At 61.5% G+C, this 27500-nt stretch overlaps 1 protein-coding gene across 3 annotated transcripts; it reads left to right on the top strand.

The window, feature by feature from the left end:
• Window positions 1-26611, top strand: KIAA0513 (KIAA0513 ortholog). Of its 3 annotated transcripts, none has more exons than XM_075433922.1 (13): window positions 1-165; window positions 14675-15169; window positions 15984-16083; window positions 17022-17095; window positions 17238-17308; window positions 17839-18046; window positions 18494-18534; window positions 19150-19228; window positions 19577-19654; window positions 21340-21369; window positions 23876-23956; window positions 24282-24376; window positions 24496-26611. In XM_075433922.1, exons 2-13 carry the CDS (start codon window positions 14832-14834, stop codon window positions 24543-24545), a joined length of 1245 nt encoding a protein of 414 aa, XP_075290037.1. In that variant the 5' UTR covers window positions 1-165; window positions 14675-14831; the 3' UTR covers window positions 24546-26611. The 3 variants fall into 3 exon arrangements, with proteins under 3 accessions (XP_075290037.1, XP_075290035.1, XP_075290038.1); XM_075433920.1 differs by lacking the exon at window positions 1-165 and adding an exon at window positions 10076-10235; XM_075433923.1 differs by lacking the exons at window positions 1-165; window positions 21340-21369 and adding an exon at window positions 10076-10235.
• The last annotated feature ends 889 nt before the right edge of the window (window positions 26612-27500 follow it).

Genomic DNA, 27500 nt, shown 5'->3' with positions numbered 1-27500 from the left:
GCGGAGAGGAAGAACACTTTTCCTGAAGCCGTGCAATAGCCTTGGGGCTGCTAACGTGGTGATAAGCTGTTGTTTGCCTGCGCTCTGGAGCAAGCGTGGTTTAGCTCTTCCTTGTTCCAGCCCTGGAGAAAAAACCCGGCGATTTGGCTGCCGTGGGACCACCAGGTCTGTACTTGATTATTTCTTTATTCCGGCAGCGCCTGGAGACCCGACTTGAATTACGTAGCTTGATGGGGCTGTCGGCCCGGCCGTGCTCTCGGGTTGGAAAGCAGAAGCGGGAGGTGCGGGGGAGCACGGCAGCTTTTGGGGGGGGGGGTGAGCTGAGGGGACCCGATGCCTGAATTAGGGGTGGTTTTGGGGTTCGGGGAGCCGTGGGTGCTGCTGCCAGGGCAGGCTGCTCCCCCGGAGCTGCTGCGAGGGCGAGCGTGGCCGTTTCGTGGCAGCGGGAGGAGGAAACGTTTCGCAGCCGCCCGCGCAAACAGGAGGCCCCGAGGAGGAAACGCCGCGAGCCGGGCTGGGGAAAAACCCAACCTCCTGGTGCGAAGCCCGGGGCTCGAGGAGGGGATTAAACCCCGGGTAAAACTGAGACCCCCTCGCCCCTCTCCCGTCCCGCCCCAGACCTCGCGCTCTCGGGGGAGGCGATGCCGCTGTCCCGCGCCGGAGCGCGGTGACGCCAGGCGGTTTTAGCGGTGCGGGGTTTGGTGGGTGGGAGGAAACCTCGCCGACACCCTCCATAAAACCCCGAAGTTAAATGCTGAGCTAATTAGCTATTTGATTAGCAAGCAGCTCCGGGTGATAACGTCGATAGCAGCTGAGTGGCCAATTGCCCCTTGCAGCTCCGACACTCTGCCAGTTTAGATGATTTTTTTTCCCCTTGATAAAACTCTCTGCCGTTCCCCTCCTTTTCCTCGCATCTGCCCTGAGGCGCGGCCGATGAATCCAGAGACTCTCCCAGCTCCGGCCCGTCTCCGGGAAGCAGCGTGGTATTAAACTAGAAAAAAATTACATTGTGCATTCGAGTGAGGATGCTTGGATGCGTTTCCTTTTCCTAATGACGGAGGCAGTGGGAATTGCAGCACCATTAACTCCTCCTTTTGCCCCCTGCGAGGTGTCAGTGGCTCTCCCCCTCGCCTCGTAACTACCGCACCCAACGGGTCGGATGCTCTGCTGCGGCCCCGGCACCTTCGGTACGAGCTCAGTGCTGAAAAAGAACCGGAGCCGCCCGGGAAATGCCGCGGGGCCAAGCCGGGAGCTGCAGGAGGTGGCAGGGACGTGGGGTTTGCGGTGAGCTCCGGAGGAGCCAGCCCGGCCCCCGCTCCCCGCGGCGTTTCCTGCTGGTTTGTGCCCGTCGAACCTTTTGGGGTCTCTCTCTTTAGGGCTACGAGGATGGTGAGGGGACTGGAACATCTCCCCTACGAGGAGAGGCTGAGGGAGCTGGGCTTGTTCAGCCTGGAGAAGAGAAGGCTGAGAGGGGACCTAATAAATGCCTACAAATATCTGCAGGGTGGGTGTCAGGAGGATGGGGCCAAGCTCTTTTCAGTGGTGCCCAGCGACAGGACAAGGGGCAATGGGCACAAACTGAGGAACAGGAAGTTCTGTCTGAACCCGAGGAAGAACTTCTTCCCTCTGAGGGTGACGGAGCCCTGGCCCAGGCTGCCCAGGGAGGCTGTGGAGTCTCCTTCTCTGGAGATATTCCAGCCCCGCCTGGACAAGGTCCTGTGCAGCCTGCTGTAGGTGACCCTGCTTCGGCAGGAGGGTTGGACTAGATGACCCACAGAGGTCCCTTCCAACCCCTACCATTCTGTGATTCTGTGATTCTGTGATTCTCTCTGCTGGGGGGAGGCGGGGAGACGGGGCGGCCGCCGGGCTTTGAAGCGTTTCCAGCCTGGAGGAAGATCAGCCGTGCTGTCGGCTCGTGGGATGGGAAACCGCCATTTGGCGGACAATGAAGGTTATTAAATGTCAGGGAGAAATAAAGCTGCCTTTTTTTCTTTCTTTATTTTTTCTTTTTTTTCCCCCCTGGCTGCACTGGTTTGCAGGCGCTTCGTGCCGCAGGCAGAGCAGCAGGAGACGGGGACCGGAGCACGGGACCGCTGCCTCGGGGCATCCCGTCCATCCCGGACTCAGGGTGGGGGGGCTTCCCCTCCGGCGCCTGGGGGTCCCGGCCACGCGTCGGGCACCCGCAGCCTTGCGCAGGGACAGAACGAAGGCGTGTGTTCCCTCCACGGGCGCAGGGCGTTGCGCGGCTTTGGGCTCACGCTCCGGGCTGCGGGACGCATCCGGCCGCCTCCGACCCTTCGCCAAGCGCAGGGCCGTCGGTGACGGCGCGGGAGGCGGTGACGCCGGCTTCGCTGGCCTCCGCCACACCTCTCCTCCTGGCCCCGCGCCCTCGTGGCTCCGAGAGCAGCAACAGGTCTTTCCAGTCCTGCCCGGGGCCGCCTTTCGGCACGCAGCCCCTTCGGAGCTCCCACTGCGGCTCTCGGGGCGCGTCGGCAGCGGGGCGGCACCCGGGGAGAGGGAAACGCGCCGGGTGCGTCACCGGCTCGCCATGCTTATCTTTAATTTTGACAGTCGTCGCTTTAATTAGTCATCGTGCACCGGTCAACGCTTGCGAAACCGTCCCCGTAACGCCAGGCTGTGTCTGCCGCGGGACCGAGCTCAGCGGGGCACGCAGGGCGTCGCGTCTCGCCCGCTGGAAGGAGCAGCCCTGGGGAGCCAGCACCCACAGCTCGGAGGTAGAAAGCCAAGGGGTGCTGCGGGGCTCCCCGGGGAGGGTGCTGGGGCCGGAGCAGCCCCTCGGGGCTCCCGGAGGGTGGGCGTCCGCCTGCGGCACGGCTCATCCCGCCTGGCAAAGCCGCTGGAGTCTGCTGGGAGAGGATACTGGGTGCTGGCTTGCACCCCACGCGGCGAGGAGAAGGTGGGGAACGGCAAAAGTTGGGAATTTTAGTGTAGTTTGGAAATTGGGCATTTTGGAGGGTGAGCTGGATGAGCCCTGGGGCCAATGGTCAAAGTGCAGCTCCCACGAGACCCCAGATCCCGGCACCTCCCCTGCCCCCTCGGAGGCTCATCCACGGCACCGCTGCGACGCTTCGCCCTGTGTTTTCACCTCCGCCGCGCCGCTGCCTCGCTCTCCGCTTTAACAGATGGCTGGAGTGACAATTACTGCCTCAGAAGACTATATTTATAAATTCCTTGTTGGGCTGTTATCCGGCACGTGAGAGAGCTTTACACAAACAGAGAGCCGAGAGTCACTGCTGGCTGCTGTAACTGGAAAGGAAATTCTGTTGCACAAAGCACTTCTGGAGAGCGTGACGGGTTTGGCCAGGGAAGCAGCTCTGGTGGGCGCGTGCTAAGTGACTTTGGTTTGTGTAGATTCGGTGCGTGTGAAGAAATAGTCACCTGAGGGTGACTGGCAGTGGTTGGCTGCATCCCATCCCCATCCCCATCCCCATCCCCATCCCCATCCCCATCCCCATCTCCGTCCCCATCCCCATCCCCATCCCCATCTCCGTCCCATCCCATGCCCACCCCATCCCATCCCCATCCCCATCCCCATCCCCATCTCCGTCCCCATCCCCATCCCCATCTCCATCCCCATCTCCATCCCATCCCATCCCCATTCCCATCCCCATCCCCATCCCATCCCATCCCCACCCCATCCCATCCCCATCCCCATCCCCATCCCCATCTCCGTCCCCATCCCCATCCCCATCCCATCTCCATCCCCATCCCATCCCATCCCATCCATCCCATCCCATCCCAACCCATCCCATCATAAGGACCACGCCACATCACGGAGGGCTGCAGGACCGTGAGGCAAAGCTGCCTTTCATGGCTCCTGGAATTAATTTAATTGCTTTTCTCCTCTTCCTGGTTGTTGTGCTCATGCATTTGAAAGCTCTTAATGCAGAACAATTAGGGATGGGGTTCCCTGGAGATGGATTAATTTCCTGCCTGGAAACGCACCGGGTCTTTTGTCCTCCCCATCGCTGCCCGCTTGCTGCTGGGCACCGCACGCTGCTGATGGGGAAGGTCGATGGCGCGGCTCGGGGCTGCGCTCCGAGGACTGCAGAGGACGTCGGCGATGTTCACTCAGGCAATCCTTGGGAGGGATGAGGGGGAGAGCCGGGAGGTCCGCGGGGAGGTGACACCTCAGGAGAGGACAGCTGAGGTGGCTGCTCGGGAACCCACGCCTTCATCGGCATTGGGAAATGAAAGCGGAAAACCAGCGTTCGGTCCTCGGGGCGTCCGTCTTGCCGGTGACCTTCCCTTTGGTGCTGCAGCCGCCGGCATCTCCCGAGCACCCGCTGCCCTCGTCCCGAGCTGCTGATGTCCACACGCCCTGGGGACTGCTGGGGGTGGCGATGGAGGACCCCGCTCCGCCTGGGTAAGACGGCACGGCTGGAGGTGCTGCTTCACCGTGGCTCGTCACCCTTCCTAGCACCCGAGACAGAACAGGGAGAGGGGACACGGAACGCGAGCGCCGTCCTGGGCACGCGCTGCGGGTGTCGGCGTGTTTCGGGGAGGCTGGTGGAGGCACCGAGGGGTTCTGCCCCGCGTCGAGCTGCGGTGCCGGGCCGCCCGCATCGCCTTTCCCCGGCAAACCCGGCGGTCTGCACGAGCCGAGGCGCACCCTGCCACGCCGAGGTCCCTGCTGCTGCGCTGGGAGCCACCCCGTGATGCCGGCACCGCAGCAGGCAGCTGAGCTCTTGCTCGCCGACGCAACCTTTGCACTCCCGGCAGCCCTGAGTTTACTCCTTGCCTGTCCCGGCCACCTCGCGTGGGCGGGAGGTGGCACAGGATGTTCCGTCTGAACCCGAGGAAGAACTTCTTCCCTCTGAGGGTGACGGAGCCCTGGCCCAGGCTGCCCAGGGAGGCTGTGGGGTCTCCTTCTCTGGAGATATTCCAGCCCCGCCTGGACGCGGTGCTGTGCAGCCTGCTCTGGGTGACCCTGGTGAGGGAGAGCCTGCTCTGGGTGACCCCTCTGGTGAGGGGACGGGAGCATCTCCCCTACGAGGAGAGGTTGAGGGAACTGGGCTTGTTCAGCCTGGAGAAGAGAAAGCTGCAAGGGGACCTTATAAATGCCTACAAATATCTGAAGGGTGGGGGTCAGGAGGATGGGGCCAAGCTCTTTTCAGTGGTGCCCAGTGACAGGACAAGGGGCAACGGGCACAAACTGAGGCACAGGAAGCTCCAGCTGAACCTGAGGAAGAACTTCTTCCCTCTGAGGGTGACGGAGCCCTGGCCCAGGCTGCCCAGGGAGGTTGTGGAGTCTCCTTCTCTGGAGATATTCCAGACCCGCCTGGACAAGGTCCTGTGCAGCCTACTGTAGGTGACTCTGCTTTGGCAGGGGGGTTGGACTAGATGACCCACAGAGGTCCCTTCCAACCCCTACTATTCTGTGATTCTGTGATTCTGTGACCCTGCTTGGGCAGGGGGCTGGGCTGGGTGACCCACAGAGGTCCCTGCCAACCCCAACCATTCTGTGATTCTGTGAGGGATCAAACCCACCCTCATTTCCCCCAGCTCCGCCGCTGCCGGCACTCCCTGGGTGGTTCGCCGTGCTCCCGTGGGCCGGTTTACTGGGAAGGGAGAGGATGAAGATGCCAGCGATGCCGTGTACGCAGCGCCCGCGCCGGCCCCGGCTATTTCTGTGTTCAGCGTTTGACGGAGCCAAAGGCCATTCGGGCGTGTTTGCAGCGAAAAGCAAGGAGAGGAGCCCGCTCCTGCTGCTGGAGCTCGTGTCAGCCCGGCCATCTGCGTCTCCCCGAGCGTATAAAGAGGTTCGGCTGCTTTGCTCTTCCACGGCACAACTTCTCGGCGCTCCGCAGCTTGCGGGGAGGCTGAGGGTAATTAGAACATCCTCGTCCTAACGTGCTGACGCCTGCTTCCCCCGCTGAGCGCTTCCAGTGCACGTGTCGTGGCAGATGTTTGCTAACTGCGAGCACCCCGGGGAGACACGGGGAGGCTTCTTCCTCCCTGAAGAAGTTCGCGTCGCGGAGGAGTGCGTCTTTGACAGCCCGTGGCAAGCTCCGCGTCGTGCAGCGGAGAGGTGAGCGGCAGCTGGCAGTGCAGCCGTGTCCCCCCGATGTGGGATCCAGCCGTGGGGTGGCCCCGGGAAGGGCAGAGCAGCACCCGAACCCAGCCGCGGTGGGGAGTGTGTTCGCTGGCACCTTCTGCTCTCCACGAATCATTCACCAAATTGCTGGGTTTTCAGGCTTCTTTCGCAACCTGGAACCCAGCTGTGACGGAGGGCAGGGCAGGGCTCGTCCCCTCCGGCTCCTCGGCTGTGCCTGGCTGACATGGAGCAAACCCCGTGTTTGACACCACGTCAGCACCCAGCAAAGCAGAAGGTGCTCACCAGCGCCTGGCCACGTATGGCTCGGTGAGCAGCCGGCACGGAGGGGTTTCCCGTGCCCGGACCGGTGGTGTGCCGCATGTGGGACGTGCCGGCGGGGCATGCAGCTGAGGGTGCAGGCAGATCCCTGTCCTGAGATACTTCCACGGGCGAGGATTTTCCCCACCGTTGTGCAAATGGGGGTGTTCGGTACGGGAGGGTCCAACTTCACGCCATAAACCAGGTGGGATTGGGAGGGATTTGCAGAGGGCCAGCCTGGAATGGTGGCTTCTTTCGCTTTCTAGCAGCCGTGTCACAACCCTACCTGGTGTTGCAACACGCTGTTGTGCTTGCGCTGGGGAGTTGGGTTTGAGGGCAGCGAGCAGCCCGGAGCTGCTGGGCTGGGCACGGGGGAGATGGGGTAGGGAGGCCACGGGAGCGTGGTCTGGGCTGTGAGGGGACGTGGCTGGGTGTGCAGCAGGAACCCGACGTCGTCCTTGTCTTGGGAGTCCGAACCAAATCCCTCCGCCCGTGACATCGCGGAGAGCGAGCGTCCTTTGGGGCACGGATGGTTTCATACAGCTGTGGGTCTGTTTAATGCAAAATAATTCCTTGCTGTGCAGATGACTCTGCCACGCTGGAGTGTCCCCTTGCCCCTGTCCCACCTCTGGCTGTGCTCCGGGCATGCTCGCGGGCAGGTCCCTGCCCAGGCTGTGGCCACAGACACGTCCAGCCGCAGCAGAGGAGCGGCCGCTCCGTTACGGAGCTCGGCTGGCACCGTGGGCTCGGCCGGACCTGGCTTTGGGGCTGTTATCAGAGCTTTCATCTCATTTCTCCCCGCTCTTGCTCTGCCCCTGTTCCTCACAGCGGGATTTTTCAGCCTGACCTTCTGTCTTCCAAACCCTGGCTCCTTTCCGGAGCTGTCAGCGCCTTCTGCCCAGCCCCGCTCTCCTGGGCTGCTTTTTGCTCAAGGGCGCGAAGCCAAAAATTGCCCAACACTTCAGTAACTTCCACAAAAAGAGGTGCTTCCCCTCGTAGCTGCCGAGTAGGTGGGGACGTCACCCTCCGCTCAGCACCCGTTCCTCCTCTCTGCCTCCCTCCCCGCAGATGGGAGCGTGGGTGTTTCGCTTCGCCCGCCTACGCCTGGAGCCGCGCCGCGTGGTGATGGGGGAAGGACAACGGGGTGCGGGCGGCGTGTGGCAGCCGGGGAGCCTTCATCTGCGACGAGGGGAGCGGGGCGATGGACACCCACGGCAGCCCAGGGCAGAGCTGTGGCTGGGGCCCTGGTGCCGGCGGGTCTGTGGGTGCCCACGGGCTCCCCGCAAACAGAATCACAGAATCACAGAATGTTCGGGGTTGGCAGGGCCCTCTGGGGTCACCCAGCCCAACCCCCTGCCCAAGCAGGGTCACCCAGAGCAGGCTGCACAGGACCTTGTCCAGGCGGGGCTGGAATATCTCCAGAGAAGGAGACTCCACAGCCTCCCTGGGCAGCCTGGGCCAGGGCTCCGTCACCCTCAGAGGGAAGAAGTTCTTCCTCGGGTTCAGCTGGAACTTCCCAGGCTTCAGTTTGTGCCCGCTGCCCCTTGTCCTGTCGCTGGGCACCACTGGAAAGAGTCTGGCCCCGTCCTCCTGACCCCCACCCTGCAGATATTTGTAAGTATATATTAGGTCCCCTCACAGCCTTCTCTTCTCCAGGCTGAACAAGCCCAGCTCCCTCAGCCTCTCCTCGCAGGAGAGATGTTCCAGTCCCCTCCTCATCCTCGTAGCCCTCCGCTGGACTCTCTCCAGTAGCTCTTCATCTTTCTTGAACTGGGGAGCCCAGCACTGGACCCAGCACTGCAGATGGGGCCTGCCCAGGGCAGAGCAGAGGGGGACGAGAACCTCCCTCGCCCTGCTGGCCACACTCCTCTTGATGCACCCCAGGATCCCATTGGCCTTCTTGGCACCCGGGGCACACTGTTGGCTCATGGTCACCCTGTCGTCCACCAGGACACCCAGGTCCCTCTCTGCAGAGCTGCTCTCCAGCAGGTCCCCCCAAGCCTGTACTGGTGTCTGGGGCTGTTCCTCCCCAGGTGCAGGACCCTGCCCTTGCCCTTGTTGAACCTCATCAGGAGGAGGGAGGTGGGAGATGGTTCTCAGCTGAGGATGGTGCTGGGGAGAGGAGTCCTTCTCCCAGGAGGGCGTTTTGGGGAGTCACCACCGTGGAGAGGTTTCCAGAAGCTGCTTGGAACTTCTCGAACCCCTCACCCGGGTGCAGGCGGGTTGACAACCCAACCTGAGCCGTGGCATCCCGGTGCTGGAGGCTGGGTCTGGTTTGACGCCAGGAGCATGCGTGCCGGCACATCACCAGGGTTGGCATCTCCCATGCTTCACTGCAAACCCCAGCCCAACGGCTTCTTCGAAGCCGTTGGGCTGGGGTTTGCAGCGGAGCACGGGAGAATCCGCACCCATCATGTTCCATAAAAACTGGGGATCTGGGATGTGTTTTTACACGTCGCTTGCCATTTCTGAAGTCTGACTTAATTACAGTAATCACCCTCACCAGGCAGTCAATTAGTGATGCTCTTGGATTTCTGCTGAGCCCAAACTTCGCGTCGCGAAGGCGTTGCTTCTTCTGTGGGCAGGGAGCATCCCCTCCGCGCGGGGACGGACGGGGCGTCGGGCGGTTTCGCGCTAATTGGCACCGTCTGAGCTCTCCTGACGAGGATGCTCGGTGGCAGGAGTGACTCACCCATCTCTCTCGTCCCTGCGTGGCTCGAGAGGACAAGAAGCCGTGTGGAGGCTTCTGACTCTCTTCCAAGGGTGCCCTTGGGTGGCAGCATCTGGGTTTGGCCGGGCTGTGTCAGGGATGTGGCCGTGCCCTGAGCACCAGACTTTGCTCCACCAGAGAATCCCTCTTTGGAGAGAGCCTGTTGGGTTACACGGGCAGTGACTGGCCAAGTGACAGGGTCCTGTCGGGAGGGCTGAGGTGCCCTGGCAGAGGAGGCGGAGGGGTTGGTGGCCTTCTCTGCATGGTCGTTTGCTTCTCTGCATCAGAGACTCCCCATTGCAGTGAGCACCCCCAAAACTGCCACCCGGGCGTGTGACACCTCCTCTGGGACATCCCTCCCGGGGGTCTCTCTCCCATCTCTTGACGTGAAACTCCTGGAGCTTTTCCTCCTCCGGTGCCGGGGGAGAAGCCGGACTGCACCGACGCTGCCCTCCGAGCGAGCCATAATTCCCCCGAGCGTTGCCCTCATCCCACCGCACGCTGCCCCGGCTGCTCCCACCCGGTTTCTCCTCCCCTCTGGGGCTTTTCTCCCTCTGTTTAAAATGGTATTTTTTTTTCTCCAGAGTGGCTCCTCTGGAGAGGAACAGAGCAGGTAACTCACAGTCCTCAGGGGTCTGAGTGACGGGGAGGCTTCCAAACCAGCTAAAGGTGATGGAAGGGGCTGGACTACTCCCCTTTGATGGCGACCCCGCTTAATTTTGCTCAATATTTTGGATGTCTGCGTGCGCAGGGGTTAGGACAGGCTGCTCTGGGGGGGTGATGAGCCCAGAGTGGGAATCCCACCGCAAGGCGAGTGCTCTCGCAGGGGCTGCACACGCAGGAAAGGGGCCGGCACGGCTGGCGGGAGCCGTCCGCGCTCGGCCGGCCGTGAAAAAGCCGGGGCGAAATTACACAATGAGCTTTTTCCTTCCCCTTCCCCGGAGCCGGCGTCGCAGCCAGCCGGGCTCTGCGCGCAGCCGTGCGTGGGCACCCGGGGGGGGAGGACGCGATGCGCCTGAGCTCCGGAGGGAGGGATCGCGTCGTCCCCGCGTCGCCCGCCTTGGCTGCTCGCCGGCGTGCCGGCCGCGCCGGACCCAGCCTCGCCGGATGCCGCTGACCCGCTCCACGCGCCGGGACTCCTGGGTGCAGGTAAAGGCGAGGGGAGAGCGGGAGGGCAGCGGCCGGGGGACGCCGGCTCGCTGTGACCCCCACACAAGGACAGGCCTCGGCGTGGCCACACGGTCCCCCCCGGCGAGGTTTAATCCGTTCTCTTTCCCCGTCTGACGCTGGGAGGGGAGAACTCGCGTTCTCGTGGCCCAGCCGCCCCGGCAGCACCGACCTCTCCATAACCACAGCCCTTGGGTGGGATGCGTCCATCCTCCCCCGGGGGGATGGAGGGTCCCCTGGGCTCCATCAGCAGATGGCTTCGGCCACGCCGCCATGCTGGCCGCATCTTCAACCACGAACCCAACGGCTGGAGGCAGCATCTCCCGTGGGAGTAGGGGCGGGGGGGGATGTTTGGGGCAGGGGAATCCCTCCCGTGCCTTTCGGGGAGCTCGTTTCCAAAATACAGCCCGGCCCCCGGGGCCCCTGGGCGAGATTTTGCCAGGTGAAAATGGGATTTGCAGAATAAATAGCTGGGTTTCGGGGCTCCCTGGGGACGTGCGTGCGTGGCGGGGGGGGGGGGTGAAAGCTGCGCCGCCGGCGAGCGTTAAAGGAGCAGCCGCTGCTCGGCACAAAAGCCGGCCTTGCGCAGCGCAGGTCTGTCCAAGGGAGATTTAATTCTCTTCTCCAGTCCAGGCGAGCGGGGAGCTGCCATCTGGCGTCTGACGGCAGCGGGAAGAGAGGGCTCTTTGCAAAGCGGGGCTCGCTGGGGGCTCGCTGGGCTTCCATGGCTCCGTTCCGAAGGCCGAGCTGGCCTCGTACCGCGACCGAGGGGGTTAACGCTGGCTTGGGGAAGGGGAAGGGTCCTGGACCCGGCAGGCACCAGAGCCCGGCGGAGCGATGCTGGGGCCGGGGGCAGAGCCGCGGCTGGGGGGGACACCCAGGGGACCAACGGCGTTCACAGCTCCTGCCAAAAATCCGGCGTCGGGGGCTGCCAGGGGATGGGACCTCGGCTGCGGGCTCTCGCCCCGCTCTCCGGCTCTCCCAGTCGCGGTGCAGTACTGGGTGCCGGTGCCGACATGCACCGAGTGCTCGCGGTCTCTGCTCTGCCCGCTGAAGGTCTCAGCTCACAGCCTCCCTGGTGTCCAGGGAATTATTTTTAATTAAGGCTGTAACTCCTCGGGCTGCGAAGCGGCCGGGCAGGGTCTGCGGCCGGGGCAGCACGGCTGTGCCTTGGCGAGGACGCAGCTTGACCCCTGCCCAAACGGGGAGCGGGTCCTCGCTGCCGGCGCGGGGAGCGGGGCAGATCCGCAGCAGGGACACACAGACCCAGAGTGGGGGGAAGTCTCAGCTCCTCCGAGTCCCAGGGCTTGTCTAAGCAAGGAGGTTTGCGTGTTTAAACATTCGCGGGGTGCTGTCGGAGGAGGGGTAGGTGCCATACCTCCAGGGTTAGGGTGGTTTGAGGGATCTGGCAACCAACGGGTCCTCGTCCCTCAGCCGTGACCCTGCTGCCAGGGTGTTCACACCGTGGGAGAGCCACGGGGGAACAAGACTGACCAGTTCCCCCGGAGGAAACGGGCTGTTCCCTGTCGGCACAGGGAGTTTTCCTTGGCAGAAGCCAAGCTTTGCCCACGGAGCCTTTGCAGAGCCCTGCCAGGCTGGCTCGGTGCCTGCCGAGTACGGACGTGTGGGTGCAGTGGAGGTGGGCGGCTGCAGGGTCCCCCGGGGCAGGGCCGGTACCCGGAGCTGCTGCAGCGGCCGCGGTGCGAGCGGCGTGCCCATGTCAGATCCCACGGTCCGGCTGCGTGGTGGGCGATGCGAGCCCGGGGGCTGCTGGGGGTCTGGATGCTCTCGTGGGTGCATCGTGCGCGGGGTGGGTGAGGCAGACGCGGATCTCCGCGGCGGGCTGCAGCGTGGAAAGGTGCCAGCACTGAGAAACGCAGCTTTTGCCCTGTCCCTCCGGCAGCGATGACTCGCCATGTCCCCACGGCGTCGGGGCCGTGTCCTCTCCGGGGCAGGAGGAGATTCGGTGGGAGGGGGTAGCAACGCACCGTCCCCCTCCCCGCGGGTTAGGGAGGACATGTCCCCTGGCACGGCTGGGAAATGGAGGCACAGGACCTGTTTAAGCCACCTCTGCTGCAGAGCAGGACCAAGCCCCGCCGCTGGCAGGGCAAGACGCGCTGCGGGAGCATCTCGCAGCCCCGCGCATCTCCTCCGGCTCTGCAGAGCAGCGGGGATGAGCGCAGCCCTTGGCACGGAGTGGATGCGCTGCCGGGGATCCGGGCAGAGCCCGTGGCTGTGCCGGCCTGCGGCAGCCGAAGGAGCAGAGCCATCCCCTCTGGGCTGCCGAGCTGAGTCCTGCAAGAATATTCCACCGTGTCTTTTCCCCTTCCCTGGAGCAGCGTCTCCAGTGAGGGATGCAGACGGGCTGGATGTCCCCAGGGCTCTCAGAGCCCCTGCGCTACGTGCGTGGGTGCCATCCCAGCACCCAGGGAGCAGCAGGAAGGGAGGGATGTCATCTTGTAGCTACGAGAAGACAGCCAGAGGTTTCTTCGATTTAATTACAGCTTTTAATCGCCCCTGATGGCTCCAGGCGGGAGCAACGTCCCCACGCAGGACGCAGATGTGAGCGTGGGTGCGAGCGCTGTCACTGTGCTGGCTGCCCACGGCCTGAGCTGGTAACGAGGTTTAGCCGAGCTCGTCACCCAGCTCTGGGGACGGGGCAGGCAGGGGGTCTTGGGGACCAAGCCCCACAGCTGGGGAGCCAGGAGAGCTGGGCACCAGACTGGCTGAGTCCTGCTCCCCGCTGGGATTTCCATCGCAGCAAACTGGGATCCCGCTTCCTGAGGTCCTGCAGCGCACCCTGTAAAAAGCTCCACAGGGAAACTCCGCGCCCGCTTTAGGGATGCTGGGAGAAGGCATCGCATCCTGAAATCCCTGGAAAACACAGGCTCACCCGGCGGGATGTACCGGGACACCCCGTGGCATGGGGACACGGGCTGCCGGCGCGGTGGGAGACCTGCTGCCGGGGTCCGGGTGGCCGCTGGGTTTGGGTGGGATGATGGGGTCGGTGGTGCTGGTGCCGAGCGCTCAGGCTGTGGACCTGGGGCTCTGGGTTTGTGTCCTGGCTCGTCCTTTCCTGTTCCGCCGGAGCAGTGGCTGGGTTGTGCAGTGGGTACGGGGCTGTGTTTGGGGCTCGTTGTGGTTTTGAAACTCTTCTGGGCTCGGTGCTGAGAACCCAGCAGCCTCGGAGGTGGTGGAGGGGCTTGGGAAGCCTGGGCAGCTGCCAGCCTCTAAAAATACCGTTTGTGGCCTTCGTTCAAGGGCAGAGCTTTATCGTGAGCTCGGCAGCGAGTGGTTAAACCCTTCCTGGCCCCCTGCGAGCAGAACCACTGACTCATGCTGCCTGCAGCCCTGGCCCGGTGTCTGCTGAGCTCGCAGCGCTCCTCACACCCGCTGCCAGTCCTGGGGTCTCGCCCAGCCTGCACCCCAGCTCCTCTCTCCCAGAGCGGCGTGGGGTGCGAGGAGAAGAACACGAGGGATGCCGGGAAAATTCGGGTCCGTGTGTTTCAGGGCAGTTGTTTGGGCAGTGGAGTGTGCGAGGTCCTGCAAACCGCTGCGTGCGGAGCAGCCCCCGACCCGCTGCCTGGAGGGGACAGGGACGGGCAGAGGATGGTCCGGCAGCGATGCCATCTGCCTGCTGCCAGCTGTGCACAGCTGGCAGAGAGCTGGGGACAGAGGCTCTGTCGCTCCTGGCCACAGGCGTGGCCTGAAGAAGAGCCAGGGGCCACCGTTTCCCCAGCACGGTCCTGTTTTCTTTCTGGTGAAGTCTGGAGAAATATGTCCTGGATGTGGCCATCTCTTCCCTGTGCCGCTGGTGTGCCACTCAGTGGGGGCAATTCTGATTGGGGTGGATGCCTCTAAGGATGCCCATCTGGTAGAGGAACTTCTTCAATTGGAGGAACAACCCCAGGCACCAGTACAGGTTGGGACGGACCTGCTGGAGAGCAGCTCTGCGGAGAGGGACTGGGAGTGCTGGGGGACGACAGGGTGACCATGAGCCAGCAGCATGCCCTGGGTGCCAAGAAGGCCAATGGGATCCTGGGGTGCATGAGGAGGAGTGTGGGTAGCAGGGCGAGGCAGGTTCTCCTCCCCCTCTGCTCTGCCCTGGGGAGGCTGCGAGATGTCACGTCCCAGATGTGGCGTACGGAGCTTGGGCTCATATCCTCCCTTTTCTGGGCTAAAGGTTGAAAAACCCGCTTGAACAGTGCAGAAAGCAGAGGAGCACTGCAGGGGTTTGCTTGTTGGCGTGGCTGATGGGGAGCAGCCAGCTCTGCCCAGTGTGTCCCTGTCCTGTCCCTCCCCACTGCTGACGGGCATTCTGGGGACATCGCAGGCGGTGGCCTGTGGTCTGCTTGCCTGAGGTTCATGGTGGTGGTTCCTCGGGGTCCTCTCCTCATTCTGGTCCTCCTCCTGTCTTTCAGATGTCCTGCGGTAACCCGTCCCCCTGCAGAAGGACCTGCCTGCCTTAGCCAGACGGTCCTCCCAGGCACCCTGCCGGCGATGGCCTCGGCGCCCCAGTGAGGGACAGAAGGACGAGGAGCGGGTGCCCCCAACACTACCACATCCCTTGGGAGAGCCATGGAGGCCCCTCTGGACGTGCCTGTAGGGAACCTCATTGATTTCGAAGCCGAAACGCCGGCGAGCATCCCCTCGGAACCCTCTCCTCCCGCTGCCCGCAGCGGCAACGGGCACCTGGGGGACACGGGGGATGTGACTGGGGAGGAGAGCGATGCCACCGAGTCGGCGGACAGTGAGAACGACATGGGTGACTCTCCCGGGCACTGGGGCGGCTACCACCGCTCGTCCTCCAACGAGTCCTTCTCCTCCAGCCAGAGCACCGAGTCGGCCCGGGACGAGGCGATGGCCGCGCGCCGGGAGTTCATGCGGCATTACGTGGAGAAGATCTTCACCGGGGGGTGAGCGAGCGGGGCTGGCGAGCGCTGCCGAGCCTGCTGCCGGGGGACATCCCGCGGGTCGGGGTCCGGCTGCCTTCCCCCTCCGGGACCGTTGGTTTGTGTCCGTCCCCGTGCTTGGCGAATGCAGCTTGTTGCTCCCGGCCGTCATGCGGCATCGGAGCTAAGAGGGGATGCAGGCTCTGACTTGCACCCCTCTCTTGGCCACGTCCCAGCTTATCTTGCACCCCCAGCTTCCCTCCCCTCTTCTTTCTCCCCTTTCCCATGCCAGGGGCTCCCCGTGCCGGGGGTCTCCAGCTCCTCTCCCCCACTGGGCATCTCTGACGATGGTTCTGCGATTGCCCGCGGCTCACCCGGGCCCCGGGGCCCTGCAGCAGCCCCTGGCTGTGCCCCCCCACCCTTGCATCCCCCCAGCTCCCATCGCCGCGGTCTCCGTAACGCTGCGGCTCGGCGTGTCAAGCGGGATTGAGCAAACCCAACGTGATGAGCAGCGACAGGGGCTGGTTTTGCTCTGGGGCAGAGTGCCCGTCTCTGGAGCTCAGCTTCTGCTCGGGCTGTCCTTGGCTCTTCCATTCTCCTCTGCCTTCGGTTCCCCCCCCTGCCAGGGAGGAACAAAAGAGCAGCATGAGCCAAGGGATGGCAAAATGGATGCTCCCCTTCCACTCTTCCTCTGCCTTCCTCCCAGCACAGCACGGCAGCATGGGGAGACCCGAGAGGGATGACGGGGGGGAGCTGAGCCGTGCTGGCTGGGCACGGGATGCCAGCCACATCCTCAACTTTAAAGGCTTTTTTTTTTATTTATTTTTCCCCATTTCAGAGAGGATTTGGACCAAGAAGAGAAGGCCAGGTTTGGCGAGCTCTGCAGCTGTGAGAACGGGAAGGGCAGGGAGTGGTTCGCGAGATACGTGAGTGCCCAGGTAAGGGGAGAGATGGGTGAAGGAGCAGCGAGCTTGTACTGGGTCTTTGGGGCAGTGATCCTGTGCTGGGGCTTTGGGGCACCAGTTCTGTGCTGGGGCTTTGGGGCAGTGAACCTGTACTGGAGCTTTGGGGCACCAGTTCTGTACTGGGGCTTTGGGGCAGCGAGCCTGTACTGGGGCTTTGGGGCACCAGTTCTGTGCTGGGGCTTTGGGGCAGCGATCCTGTGCTGGGGCTTTGAGGCACCAGTTCTGTACTGGGGCTTTGGGGCAGCAGTTCTGTACTGGGGCTTTGGGGCACCAGTTCTGTACTGGGGCTTTGGGGCAGTGATCCTGTACTGGGGCTTTGGGGCAGTGATCCTGTGCTGGGGCTTTGGGGCACCAGTTCTGTACTGGGGCTTTGGGGCAGCGATCCTGTACTGGGGCTTTGGGGCAGTGAACCTGTACTGGGGCTTTGGGGCACCAGTTCTGTACTGGGGCTTTGGGGTAGCGATGCTGTACTGGGGCTTTGGGGCACCAGTTCTGTACTGGGGCTTTGGGGCAGCCTGGGCAGGAGGCTCAGACCAGGGGGTTTAGCAATGGCCCAGAGCAATATTTTTGGAGGGCAGGAGCTCGGGGAAAGGGAGGAACTTCAGTACAGGGAGGTACAGAAGTGACCAAACACATCTCGGGGCAGATAAATACACGCTTGTTGCCTTGTGGGAGAGAAGTTGTCTGTTTTAATTAAAAAGAAATCCCACCAGCGCTCCGAAACACCCTGTTCCCTAGAAGAACGATGCAGGGAGGCAAACCGCTGTCTCCGAGGGGCAGGGCTGACCGCCGGTGCTCTCTGCCCACCTCCCTGCGGCCGGGGGTCCCGGGGGGGGTGAGGTGGTCCTTGCTGCTCGCGGCGGGCAGCTGCCCCGCAGAGCTGTGCTAAACCCTGCGCTTTCTGCCTGCAGCGCTGCAACTCCAAGTGCGTCTCGGAGCAGACCTTCTACCGCCTGATGCAGTCGTTTGCCCTCGTGCTCTTTGAGTAAGTTGGGGGAGTTTGGGGCTTTGTTGCAACCACCGAAAGCCCCTGAGATCAGAGCCACGGCTCAACAAGGGGCAGCAGCTGGGAGGCTGCTTGGGTTGCCATCACTGGGTGTCTACACCAGATCTTCCCCCCGTGTCAGGTGTCACCAGATGGATGATTTCAGCCCTGCCAAGAACCTCATGACCATGTGTTTCACCTACTACTACGTTGGTAAGTGGCACCTGCACCCTTGGGCTTTGCTTGTGCTGGAGACTGGTGTGCCCCTTGCATGAGAAGGGTGATGGGAGGGGTACCCGGGCTTGCCTTACGCTGGCTGACTCCGGTACTGAGCAGAAAAGAGCCTCCATGGCCGAGAAGCTGTGCAGACCTGCTGGAGACCCGCACTGGGGTGGCAGCTCACGCTGATGCTGGTTTGTCATTGCTTCCAGCCAGGGATGTTTGTGGGTGGTGATCCCCAGATGTTCCTCAGGCCTGGGATGTGATGTGAACGCTCTAGCCCAGCAGCATCTTGGCTCGTTGCCTGGCATGTGGTGGTCACCCCTCTGTGGAAGGGGGGCTGGATTTTCTGTCCAAAAAGGGAGCAGGAAAAGGCTACAGGACCTGGGATGTGATGGGGTCTGGACTGTTTCCATCCGGGTCCTGGTGTCCTTGGTGCATCTTGTAGCTGGGAGCAGGTGCCCCAGGAGCTGGCAGCACCCAGGACCATGGGGCCAACTGAGCTCCTGAAACACTGCCCACAGGCAAGACCCATGCGCTGCCCTTGGAAGCCAAGGAGAAGCCCATGGGCAGCATCGACTCGTACCTGAAGTCGGCGAACAGCTGGCTGGCGGAGAAGAAGGACATCGCAGAGCGGCTGCTGAAAAACACATCAGCCAAGACAGAGAACGTCAAGGGCTTCTTCGGGGGCCTGGAGACCAAACTGAAGGGTCCTACCACCAAAAGGAGCGAGTGGGTACCACTCTGTTGGGTGGGCAGGGTGGGCTGAAGCATGCACTTGTAAGGTGACCAAGCCAGAAATCTCCTGGATGTAAGACCACCATGAGCCGGGGGTTATCAAGGCCATGGAAGGGTGGTCTCTAGCCTGGCCCCATGCTTCATACTGTGGTCTTTGGGCATGTCATGGTTGGGGTGTCCTGTGTCCCTTGGCCATGGAGATATGTAGTTCCAGGAGACAGTGAATGTGCTTTGTTGTCTTCTGCATCATCTCTGTGCTGTGTCTAATTGGGATGGACATCATGGTCTCTTAGCCACCTTTCTGGACCTGGGGACAGTGGCATGGGAGCAGGGGGTCTTTCAAATGAAGGTGCTTCCCTCGCCAGGGGGGCCAGGGCTTTGCTGCATGGGCTGTCAGGGCAACAGGCTTTTTGGGTGCTGACATTGATTTCTGTGCCACAGTGAAGGTGAGGACAAACCAAAGGAGAAGCTGAAGAAGACAGGTGAGTGAAGCCAGCTTTGCTGAAGTAGGCATGGTCAAGGCTTCCCCGGAGAAGGAGTGAGGGTTGGGAGTGGTACGCGATGGCTGCATTGCCGGAGGTGTGGGGTGGGGAGAAGGGAGGAAGGAACGATGCTGTCTCCTCTGAGCTCCTAGAGGAATGCTCCAAAAGAGTTTTTTACAGCTCCTTGCTTTGGAGCAACCACAGCTGTTGTCCTGGAAGGACATCTTGCGGCTTCTTGTCCTCAGTGGCACAGGTTGCAGAGGCTTGGGCATCCACTGCCTCAGAGTTTTGTGCTGGACCAGTCCCCGTCACCATCGTGTGTCCCCCCCCTGCCCCCCTTCCCCTGTAGCTGTGTGTGCTAGCAAATCAGTGGTCCAGTCACTTGAGCATCCCCCTGGGACATCCATGCCTTGATCAGAGCTAATATCTGCCCGCAACGGGCAGCCAAAGCTCCTCTTCATGTTGGTGAAGGTGTGCTGGGGATGAGTATTTGGTGTGCAAACCTTGCCATCACGGCTGCTTGGATGCCAAGCTGGCAGGGGGACACAAAGTCTGTGCATGGGTGGGAAGGTGGGAGTCATCCAGACCTCGGCATGTAACTGTGTGTCCCCACAGTTTCTGTGCAGAGCCCGGAGGAGGAGAAGAAAGGAGAGAAGATCTACCTGTACATGCACCTCAAGCAGCAGCCAATCTGGTAAAGCCTGACTGGGGCGAGGTGGCTCTTGCCCAGTGTTGGCCTCCCCAGGGACGGGCTTTGTCCTCCTTGCCCACACATTCTCCAGAGTTTCCTGAGTGCTTTTAAGCTGCTGCTGCCCTACAAGAGGTGGCCATGACTTTTGCACATCGCTTGTGCTAGTGAGAGTGTGTTTGCAGACACACCAGGAGCTGGTCCAAAAATGGACCAAATCTGCTGGACTTGCTTAGCCCCCTCCTTGCAGCATCTCCTGGCCCCTGGGACGTGGGTGAGCTTGGTCCTGGGAGGACTCGGGGACAGGCTGAGGGTGGTGGGACGTGGTCTTCCCCAACACCTCCCTCCCTGCAGGCACAACCTGCGGTTTTGGAACGCCGCCTTCTTCGACGCCGTCCACTGCGAGCGCAGGAAGCGGTCCCCCACCACCAGGTAGGACATGTCCCCGTGGGAAAAGGACATTCCATGTCCCCTCCAGCCCCCCCCTGACATCCCCCCCCGCTCCCGACAGCCCTAAGCGTTACCGACCGTGGGGAGATGCTCTGCCTTCCACCGCTGATCGCAAAGTGGCTGGGGCCGCTGGGCTGGGGTGGGCAGGTGAGGTCTGCATCCTCCGAGGGGTTTGGGAGCGTGAAGGTTTTCTTGCTCGTTTTGCACCGTTTTTGGAAGAACAAAGCCTTAGAATTATGCCCAGAAAACCCAGCCGGGCTTCGGGCCGTTGGTGCTCAGTTTGCAGGCAGATCTGGGAAAAGAAGCTTGGGGCAGCCCTTTGGGGAGCTGTGGTGGACAGGGAGGGGACACCTGGGTGCCAGCCATCCCCAGGAGGGCCATGGAAGCACTGCCAGTGTGGGGACTGACCCCGGGCAGCCAGCAAGGACGAGAGCTGGGGACGGCAGCGTGTTCGGCCCCGAGAGCCGTGGGGATCGGGATAAACCCTGCGAAGGGAAGGGGCTGCTCGTTTCGGAGGGTGGCTGTGCCCAGCGAGCGTCTGGGTGCCCACGAAGTGCAAGGGTGGGCGAGATGCTCACCAGGCTCACGCCCACCTCTTGCTCCACCACGGAGCTGCCACGAGGGCTCCAGCATTCACTCCTCTCTCGAGCACAGCTTCACCCCTCCGGAGCCGGACCCTCCTGCTGCGTATCTGCGCAGCGCTTTGAGGCTTTGGGCTCTCGGGGCGAGCGTTGTTGGGCTCGGAGGGTTTGAGCAGCCCCTTTTCTAAGCAGCGAGGGCACTTCTGGAAGCAGCCAGCCCTTCTGCATCCTCCCCAAAACCTGAGCTAAGCCACGGCAGCCCTGGCTCGCACCGTGGGATGCTCTGCCAGGCTCAGCGCAGCGATCCATCTCTGCTTTCTCCTTTATTGCTGTCCTTTTTTTCCAAGCAAGCCACTGAAAGAACCTATTGAACAGTAATGTAACCGTAACCGCATTTGCTTTGATTAAGCCCCAAATTAGCAGCAGCGAGTGTCTCACAAGGACACACGCCACCGGCAGCTGCTCTCTGCTCCGAGTGCCTTCCTCAATTAATCTGATGGCTGAGTCTGCCTCCGCCGCAGAAACAAGCCCAGCTAACGAATGAGCGCGGGGAGCCGCAGCCTGGAGTACTCCGAGTATCTCAGGAGGGTTGGAAAGTGGTGGTCACCCCGCCTCAGTCCCCTGGAGAGGATAATGGAGGCCACTGGGTGAACTGGGATGCTGCTTGCTGGACCGAGGACCGAAATCCCTGGCAGGAGGAGCTGGCTGGCGAGGGCTGGCATCCCACCGGCTGGGTTCAAAACGCCAGGGAGGGTGCTTGACCACGGCAGGCGCCTGCAGGGTCCATGGTGACGGGTTTGTGACGGTGCCCATTCCCGTGGGATGGCCAGGGAATCACTGGAGCAGCTGAGCTGCGTCCTCCTAGGGCTGCAGCAAGAGCCGGAGAGGTCTGATCTCCTCTTGGTGGGGAGGGCAGGGGGTGGGGGGAAGGAACTAGAACTAAACTCCTCTTTTTCTCTCTCTTTCCTCTCTCTGCCTCTAACGACCTTCTTCCATCTCTTCTTCTCTCCTTTCCCCTCCATCCCTCTATCTTGCATGATCTTTCGCGCACCACTTTTGTCGGCTCCGTTTCTGCTGCCGCTCCAGAGGGAACGCTGGGGAGGAAGAGGAGAAGAGGTGTGTCTGTCCCCGTACTTCGGTGCATTAGTGTCCAGAGGCCAGTGCTCACTTCAGGTCCAAATCCTGCCCTGGGGAGGGGGGTAACGGGTTTCAGGGGGGGCTCTGAAAGGCCCTTTCTTCACCAAGGAGGAACGGCTGCCGGAGGTTTGACTTCACGTGCATCGCCCTCTCGAAAGGGCCAGAAAGGTTTAGGCTGATTTCTCTTCTGTGCATCTTTTTAAAAAGAAACCTGACTGGCTTCAAGCTGTGATGCTTTGCTGCGGGAATCGGGTGCCCAGCTGCTGGGGAAGCCGAGGGCTTGTGCTGGGAACTGTTCCCTGGGCAGGTTTTGGACATGAACTGAGCCTCTTCGCGGAGAAAGCATCCCCCTCTCCTGTCCTTCCCGCTTGCTCCCGGCTTCTGCTGCTGCGTAGATGTGCCGAGGGCCCTCTGCCAGCTGGAAAAGCTGGTCCTTCTGTTTTTGTTTAATGCACTCTTGTGCTGCCATCCCTAGATAAAAAGAAAAATGCAAACGGGGCTGCACGTCGCGATCATGACTGTGTCCTCCGGGCTGCAAAGCTCCAAGCAACCACCTCCATCTGCGCTCCGAGGGGGAGCGGGGAGCAGGGAGAGCCCTTGCTCTCTTGCTGGAGTGTGGGATGTTCCACCTTGGAGCAAATCGCTCCAAGCGATGGCATCAGCAAGAGGACGAGGGCTCTTTGAAGCCTGGCAGCAAATCCGTGTGGCTGAGGCACGCGCCGGCGCCTGGATAACCGAAGTGTTCGAGGCTCAGGTGCGCGGGGCGAAACGCTGCTGCTGAGAGACGAGCAACGCTGAGCGCCCGCAGCCGCGTCTCGCCGGCGCGGCTCTCCCCAGAGAGCGGAGATCAGAGGCTCTGAGCAGAGCCACGTGTGGGCTCTTCCCCTCGCCAGGCGCGTTGCTCTTGAAAAACAAGCCAGAAGCACAGCGAATTTTTCTTGGACGCTTTGATAATTTTTTTTCTCCCTCCTTCCTCCCTCAAAAACATAAAAAGGCAGGAAAAAAACAGTTACAAACGTGCTTCTTCTGCAAGTGGGCCAGTGAGACCTGTGAAGTTTTGCTTCTGGGTTACAAAGCCCCTTGATTTGATTCTTCTCCTTTCTTTTCACCCTCCAGATTTGGATACAGTTTTTATTTGCTATCGTAAGCTGTATCTGGAAGAAATTACACCTTTTTTGTATTTTCTTTTTTAAATCCCTTTAAACATATCGTATAAGTTTCCAGAGCCCTATAAATACAAGCAGCTCCCCGCTGGAGACCAAAGGCTCAGCTCGGCAGCTTCCGCACACCGGGGCTGGGCTGACTGGAGCGAGGACCTGCTCCCCTTCGCGGGGTCAGCCGGACCGGGCACTCATCCTTTGCCAGTTTCAGCACCACAAACCTGCTCTGGGGCTGAGCTAACCCCGTGGAACCCACTGTGGGACACCCTCCCTCCCAGCCACCGCTTCCCCTCCACACAGCTCCTCCCGTGCTGCTTGGCGTGCCAGCCAGCTGGCGCGAGCTCCTGGCGTTCTCCACTTCCTTCTCCTCCACAGAGCTGTTTTTCTTCTACCTGTCCCTGTTTTTCCTTGCTTTTCCTCCTCTTATCCTTGGCTGTGACCTCACCTGACTTCTTCTCGGGAGGGGGCTTCACCCTGGAGCTGTAGTTCCCCCAGCGTGCATGCACCGAGCCCCCCCGCCACCACCCGAGCATTGCACCGGTGACCTGTCTGTGACACAGGCTTTGTTCCACCTGGACGGGGACTCCTGCCACCGCCTTGAGTTGGTTGCAAACATCTCGAGCCTAAAAACCCTTCCTTTAAGGCAAAGCTGCGGTTGCATTTGGCAGGGAGCCGGAGTGGAGCCAGGGCATCCTCAGGGCAGTGCTGTGATTTTTCAGCAGGCGTGGTGGTGATGGGTTGATGGTTGGGCTTGGTGGTCTTAGAGGTCTTTTCCAGCCTTAATGATTCTCTGATTTTATGCCTTGGCCCCGAGTGGGGCTGTGGGGAGGGGTATAGGAGCCCCCCATGCTCTATATTTGAAGAGCAGCTTGCTCGGGGAGTCAGAGCCCTGCCTCAGACGGGGGAGAGGTGCCTGCTACCCCCCCCAGTACCCCTCCTAGATGGGAGGGCTTCAGCAGAGCCCCGCTGGGATGGCCTCCCCCAAGAGCTGCCACTCCCCTGACTCCTCGCTTGTGCCCCTTGCCAAAGCGATGGCACCGAAAGTGAGAGACGCGAGCTCTGTGCTGGAGAGGCCGATGCTGTTTCCTTGCTCTTCATCAGGGCCCTTAGGAGAAAGCCAAGAGTGAAGAAGACTTTTTCGTGGTGTATCTCTCGCTTTGCCCCCGGGTGAGAGGTGTGCGAGCTCACCTGGCACTGCACGTGTGCCAGCAGCCGGAGGGGCTCTGGGTGCCCCCCGTCCTCAGGCAGCGTGGCCCGGGGAGGGGGGGAAGCAGACGGGGGGGTCCCGCGGTGCCGGCGGTGCCGGACGGGCTTGTGCCTTGCAGGGAGAAGTGGTGCCACATGACGCAGGAGGAGCGCGACGACAGCCTCCGCTTCAACGAGAACATCACCTTCGGGCAGCTGGGGTGAGCAGGGTGGGGGTCTGTGCCTCCTGCGGCCGGGCTCCACGGTGCGTCCTCGCCAGCTTGGGGGGGGATGACACCTTCCAGATGTTCCCCCACTGGGGACATCCCTTATGGTGCAGAGGATGCCTGGTGCTTCTCCCCAGGACCTGCTCCTACCCCCTGCGTTGCACAGCCAGGCACCACAGGGACCCAGCCCGCTCTCCCACAGCCGAGCATCATCCCAGCACCTGGTACTGGGGGCTGCGGAGAGGAGGAGGAAGGCGGGGGGAGGAAGAAAGGGCAGCCTGTCGCTTCCCTCGCCGAAAGCATCTCTGTCCTTCCTCAGCACCTTCATTCACAACATGCTGGCCTTCGGCCTGAGCAAGAAGCTCTGCAGCGACTTCCTGAAGAAGCAGGCGACCATCGGCAATTTGGATGAAGGTAGGGGCGAGCCCGGGGGGATGCGCACCCCCGTCGCGGGGTTCTGGAGGGATGGAGCCTGCCTGCCGGGCCAGGATGCTACAGCACCCTCGCAGCACCCTTTTCTCTCTCCTCCGCAGAGCAATACAAGCTGCTCAGCGACCACATCGAGCAGATGGCCACCGAATAGCTGCCTGGCTGGCACGCCACGGCAAAGAGAAGGCGGCCAGAGTGGGTGGGGAGGGGAGAGAACCCCCCCTCTGGGGCTACCTGGAACTGAAGCTGGGCTACTTAAAAAAAATCACACACAGAAGCTGCAATAAAACCTGCATGATCATCCACCAAACTTTCGAGCTGCGCCAAGGGCAGCCTGTAGAAATAGGAGCCAAACAGCCCCTATTCCCTCGCCAGACGCTCCCGCATCTATTTTCAGAGTAGACAGTCCCAAAAGTGTATTCTGCCCGTTAAAAAAAAGCAAAACCCAAACAAAAAACAAGAGAAAAGCAAGAAGAGAGCGACGGCTGCGGCCCCTCCGTGTGTTTACGGGAGCTGGATCGCCGAGTCTCAGCCCCCCCCCATGAAATGCTGCCTGTGGCTTCGGTCTCTCGCAGCACGACGGCGGTGGGTGCGGAGCTGCCAAGCGCGTTTGCTGTTCCTCGCCTTCCCGAGGCTGCTGCGAACGGCGGTGACTCGGGAGGAATCCAAGGCTGCGAGTCTCCTGCGGGCTTTCCCCTCCGGCATCCTCTGGGCGAGCACAACGGAGGCTGGAGCTGGACCAGGGATGCGGGAGGGGACGGCAGGGACCGCATCCAGCTGCCGGGGCCGCATCCAGCTGCTGAGGGAAGCCACTGCCGGGGGACAGCACCCGGCTCTGCCTCCGGTCTGACCCGTCTCCCTCCGTAGTGAGGCACTGGGCGTTCGCAGCACAGTGGGTTTGTCCTGGCGACGTCTCCGGCTGCTGAGGATGGTGATGGCTGGGATGCAGCAGCCGGCGGGAGGCTCCGGGTCAGGCTGGCAGCAGGTTGTGTTGCGTTGCGTTGCCTGTCTGGGGATGTTACCACTGGCTGGGGACATGGGCAGAGCGGGGGCTTGCTGGGAGCAGAGGCAGGGCTGGCAACGTGCTGCTGCCTCCCTCAATATAAAGCTCCTTGGGAACTGGAGGGGAACTCTTCCCCCAGGAGCTCTTCCCTTTCCTAGCGTCAAGGTGATGCTTTGCCCTAAGCTGGGCTTCCCTTGCTGCTGGGGCTGGGACTCTGCTCCACGCTGGGTCTCGTAGGAAGGCTCGGATCCAGCACCAGCTTTCCCTCAGCCATTCCCAAACCCGGGCAGAGGTACTGGAGAAAGGTTTTTGTCGGGCAAGGGGCTGCCTCGGCTGGCAAAAGTGGGGAAAGGTTTTCGTGTGGTTCTGTGCCTCTGGACAGAGAGAAAACAGTTTGCTCCGTATCGTTAGCCTGGATCAGCAGGAAAAAAGGCTCTGCCTTGGGCGGGATCGCCGGGGCAGGAGGCAGAGAAGCGTCGCCCGAAAGCGGCTTGGCAGGAGGCAGCAAAGCAGCAGAGAGGCAGAACCCCCACCCCGTGCCCACTCCCTGCGGCATCCTCAGCGTCGGGGCTGCTGCAGGCTCGTGGCGTTTGCCAAAGCCCCCCCGGCTGTGGTATGGGATTCATCGCCCTCCTCCCCCAGGCCGCCCCTCGCTGCCCTCTCCTTCCCCAGCCCCTTCGCTCCGGCTGATCAGCGATCAGACCTTGAGAACATCTCCTGCTGGAGGGCTGGCAGCTACCCGGGCTGCAGCGCATCTGGTTTCTTCCCCGCGGCCCTTGGCAGGGTGTTTGCAGAGAGGCTGGGGACGTGGGGACATCGCTGCTCCTCTCTGCAGGGCTCTGATGGGAAAAGCTGCTCCGTGAGCAAGAGGAAAACCCAGCTCCACGCAGCCTAGGTCCAGCGCTCAGTCTCACCCTAAAAACACCGTCCTGGAACAGAAGTCCAGGTTCCGAGGGACCACCGGTCCGTTTTTCCCCACGCTGTCAGCTGCATCCCAGAAGATAAATAGCATAAAAGGGTTTTTTCTCCCACGTAGCTCTTAGTTTCTGGTGTCATTTCCTAGCGTCGAGGTGATGCTTTGCCCTAAGCTGGGCTTCCCTTGCTGCTGGGGCTGGGAATTTGCTCCGCGCTGGGTCTCGTAGGAAGGGTCGGATCCAGCACCGGCTTTCCCTCGGCCATTCCCAAACCTGGGCAGAGTTACTGGAGAAAGGTTTTTGTCGGGTGAGGGGCTGCCGGAGGGGACGTTCGTCCCCTCCGGCAGCCCCTCACCCGACAAAAACCTTTCTGATGGAGAGGATGTGCTGGACCCCGGGCATCGGGCAGCTCAGCCCCAGGACCTGCATCCCAGAACATCCCATCCCCGTGGCATCCCCGGGTCTGTCTCCACTCAGGTCTTTCCCAAATCCTGCTTTGTTTCTTTCTTAGTATTATTTTCTTTTCCCAACATGAGAAAAAAAAAAGTTCAGCAGTGAAGTATATATTATTTGCATGTGTATTTTTCTAAAAAAAATAGATTAAAATAAAATAAAAATATCTGTAAAACCTTCTCGACTAGGACTGCGTGAAGGACGGGGTGAGAGAGAGAGAGGTTGGGATAAATTGTCTTAAAAATTACTTTCTCGTTCAGCTGTTGTCCTGTGTTTTAATCAGATGGATCTTCTCCATGCTGCCTGCTCGGTCTCGATGGTCCCTGGTGCCTCCTCCACCTCAGCCCCCGCCGGCTTCTCCCTTCTGATGACCTACTTTTTTAATAGGGAAAAATTGATGCACCTTTTAAAGAAACGTTAACGTTTGCCCTGCAGCCAGCTAGGCACACGGAGGAGATTTAATTTTTATTTTCTTTTCCCCCGTGCGCTCAATCTCTGCCAGTCGCCGCTGATCTGACGGCGGGGCTGGGATCCTGCTCTGGCCTCGGGACATTTGATTTCGGTGTATTTAAAAATCAATTACTCAGTATTATCTTATTAAAAAAAAAGATGTTCCCTTAGATTAATGGGCTGGGAGCGTCATCCTCCATCCAGGCTTCAAAGCCCACATCCCCTCGGGTCTCCGTATGGCCAAGCCAAGCCTGTTCCCTGCCCTGCAGTGCTGGTTTCTCCCCCAGCA

This window comes from Opisthocomus hoazin, chromosome 12, assembly GCF_030867145.1.
Source record: "Opisthocomus hoazin isolate bOpiHoa1 chromosome 12, bOpiHoa1.hap1, whole genome shotgun sequence".
Lineage (NCBI taxonomy): Eukaryota > Metazoa > Chordata > Aves > Opisthocomiformes > Opisthocomidae > Opisthocomus > Opisthocomus hoazin.
This window is presented reverse-complemented; position numbering and strand designations above follow the sequence as displayed.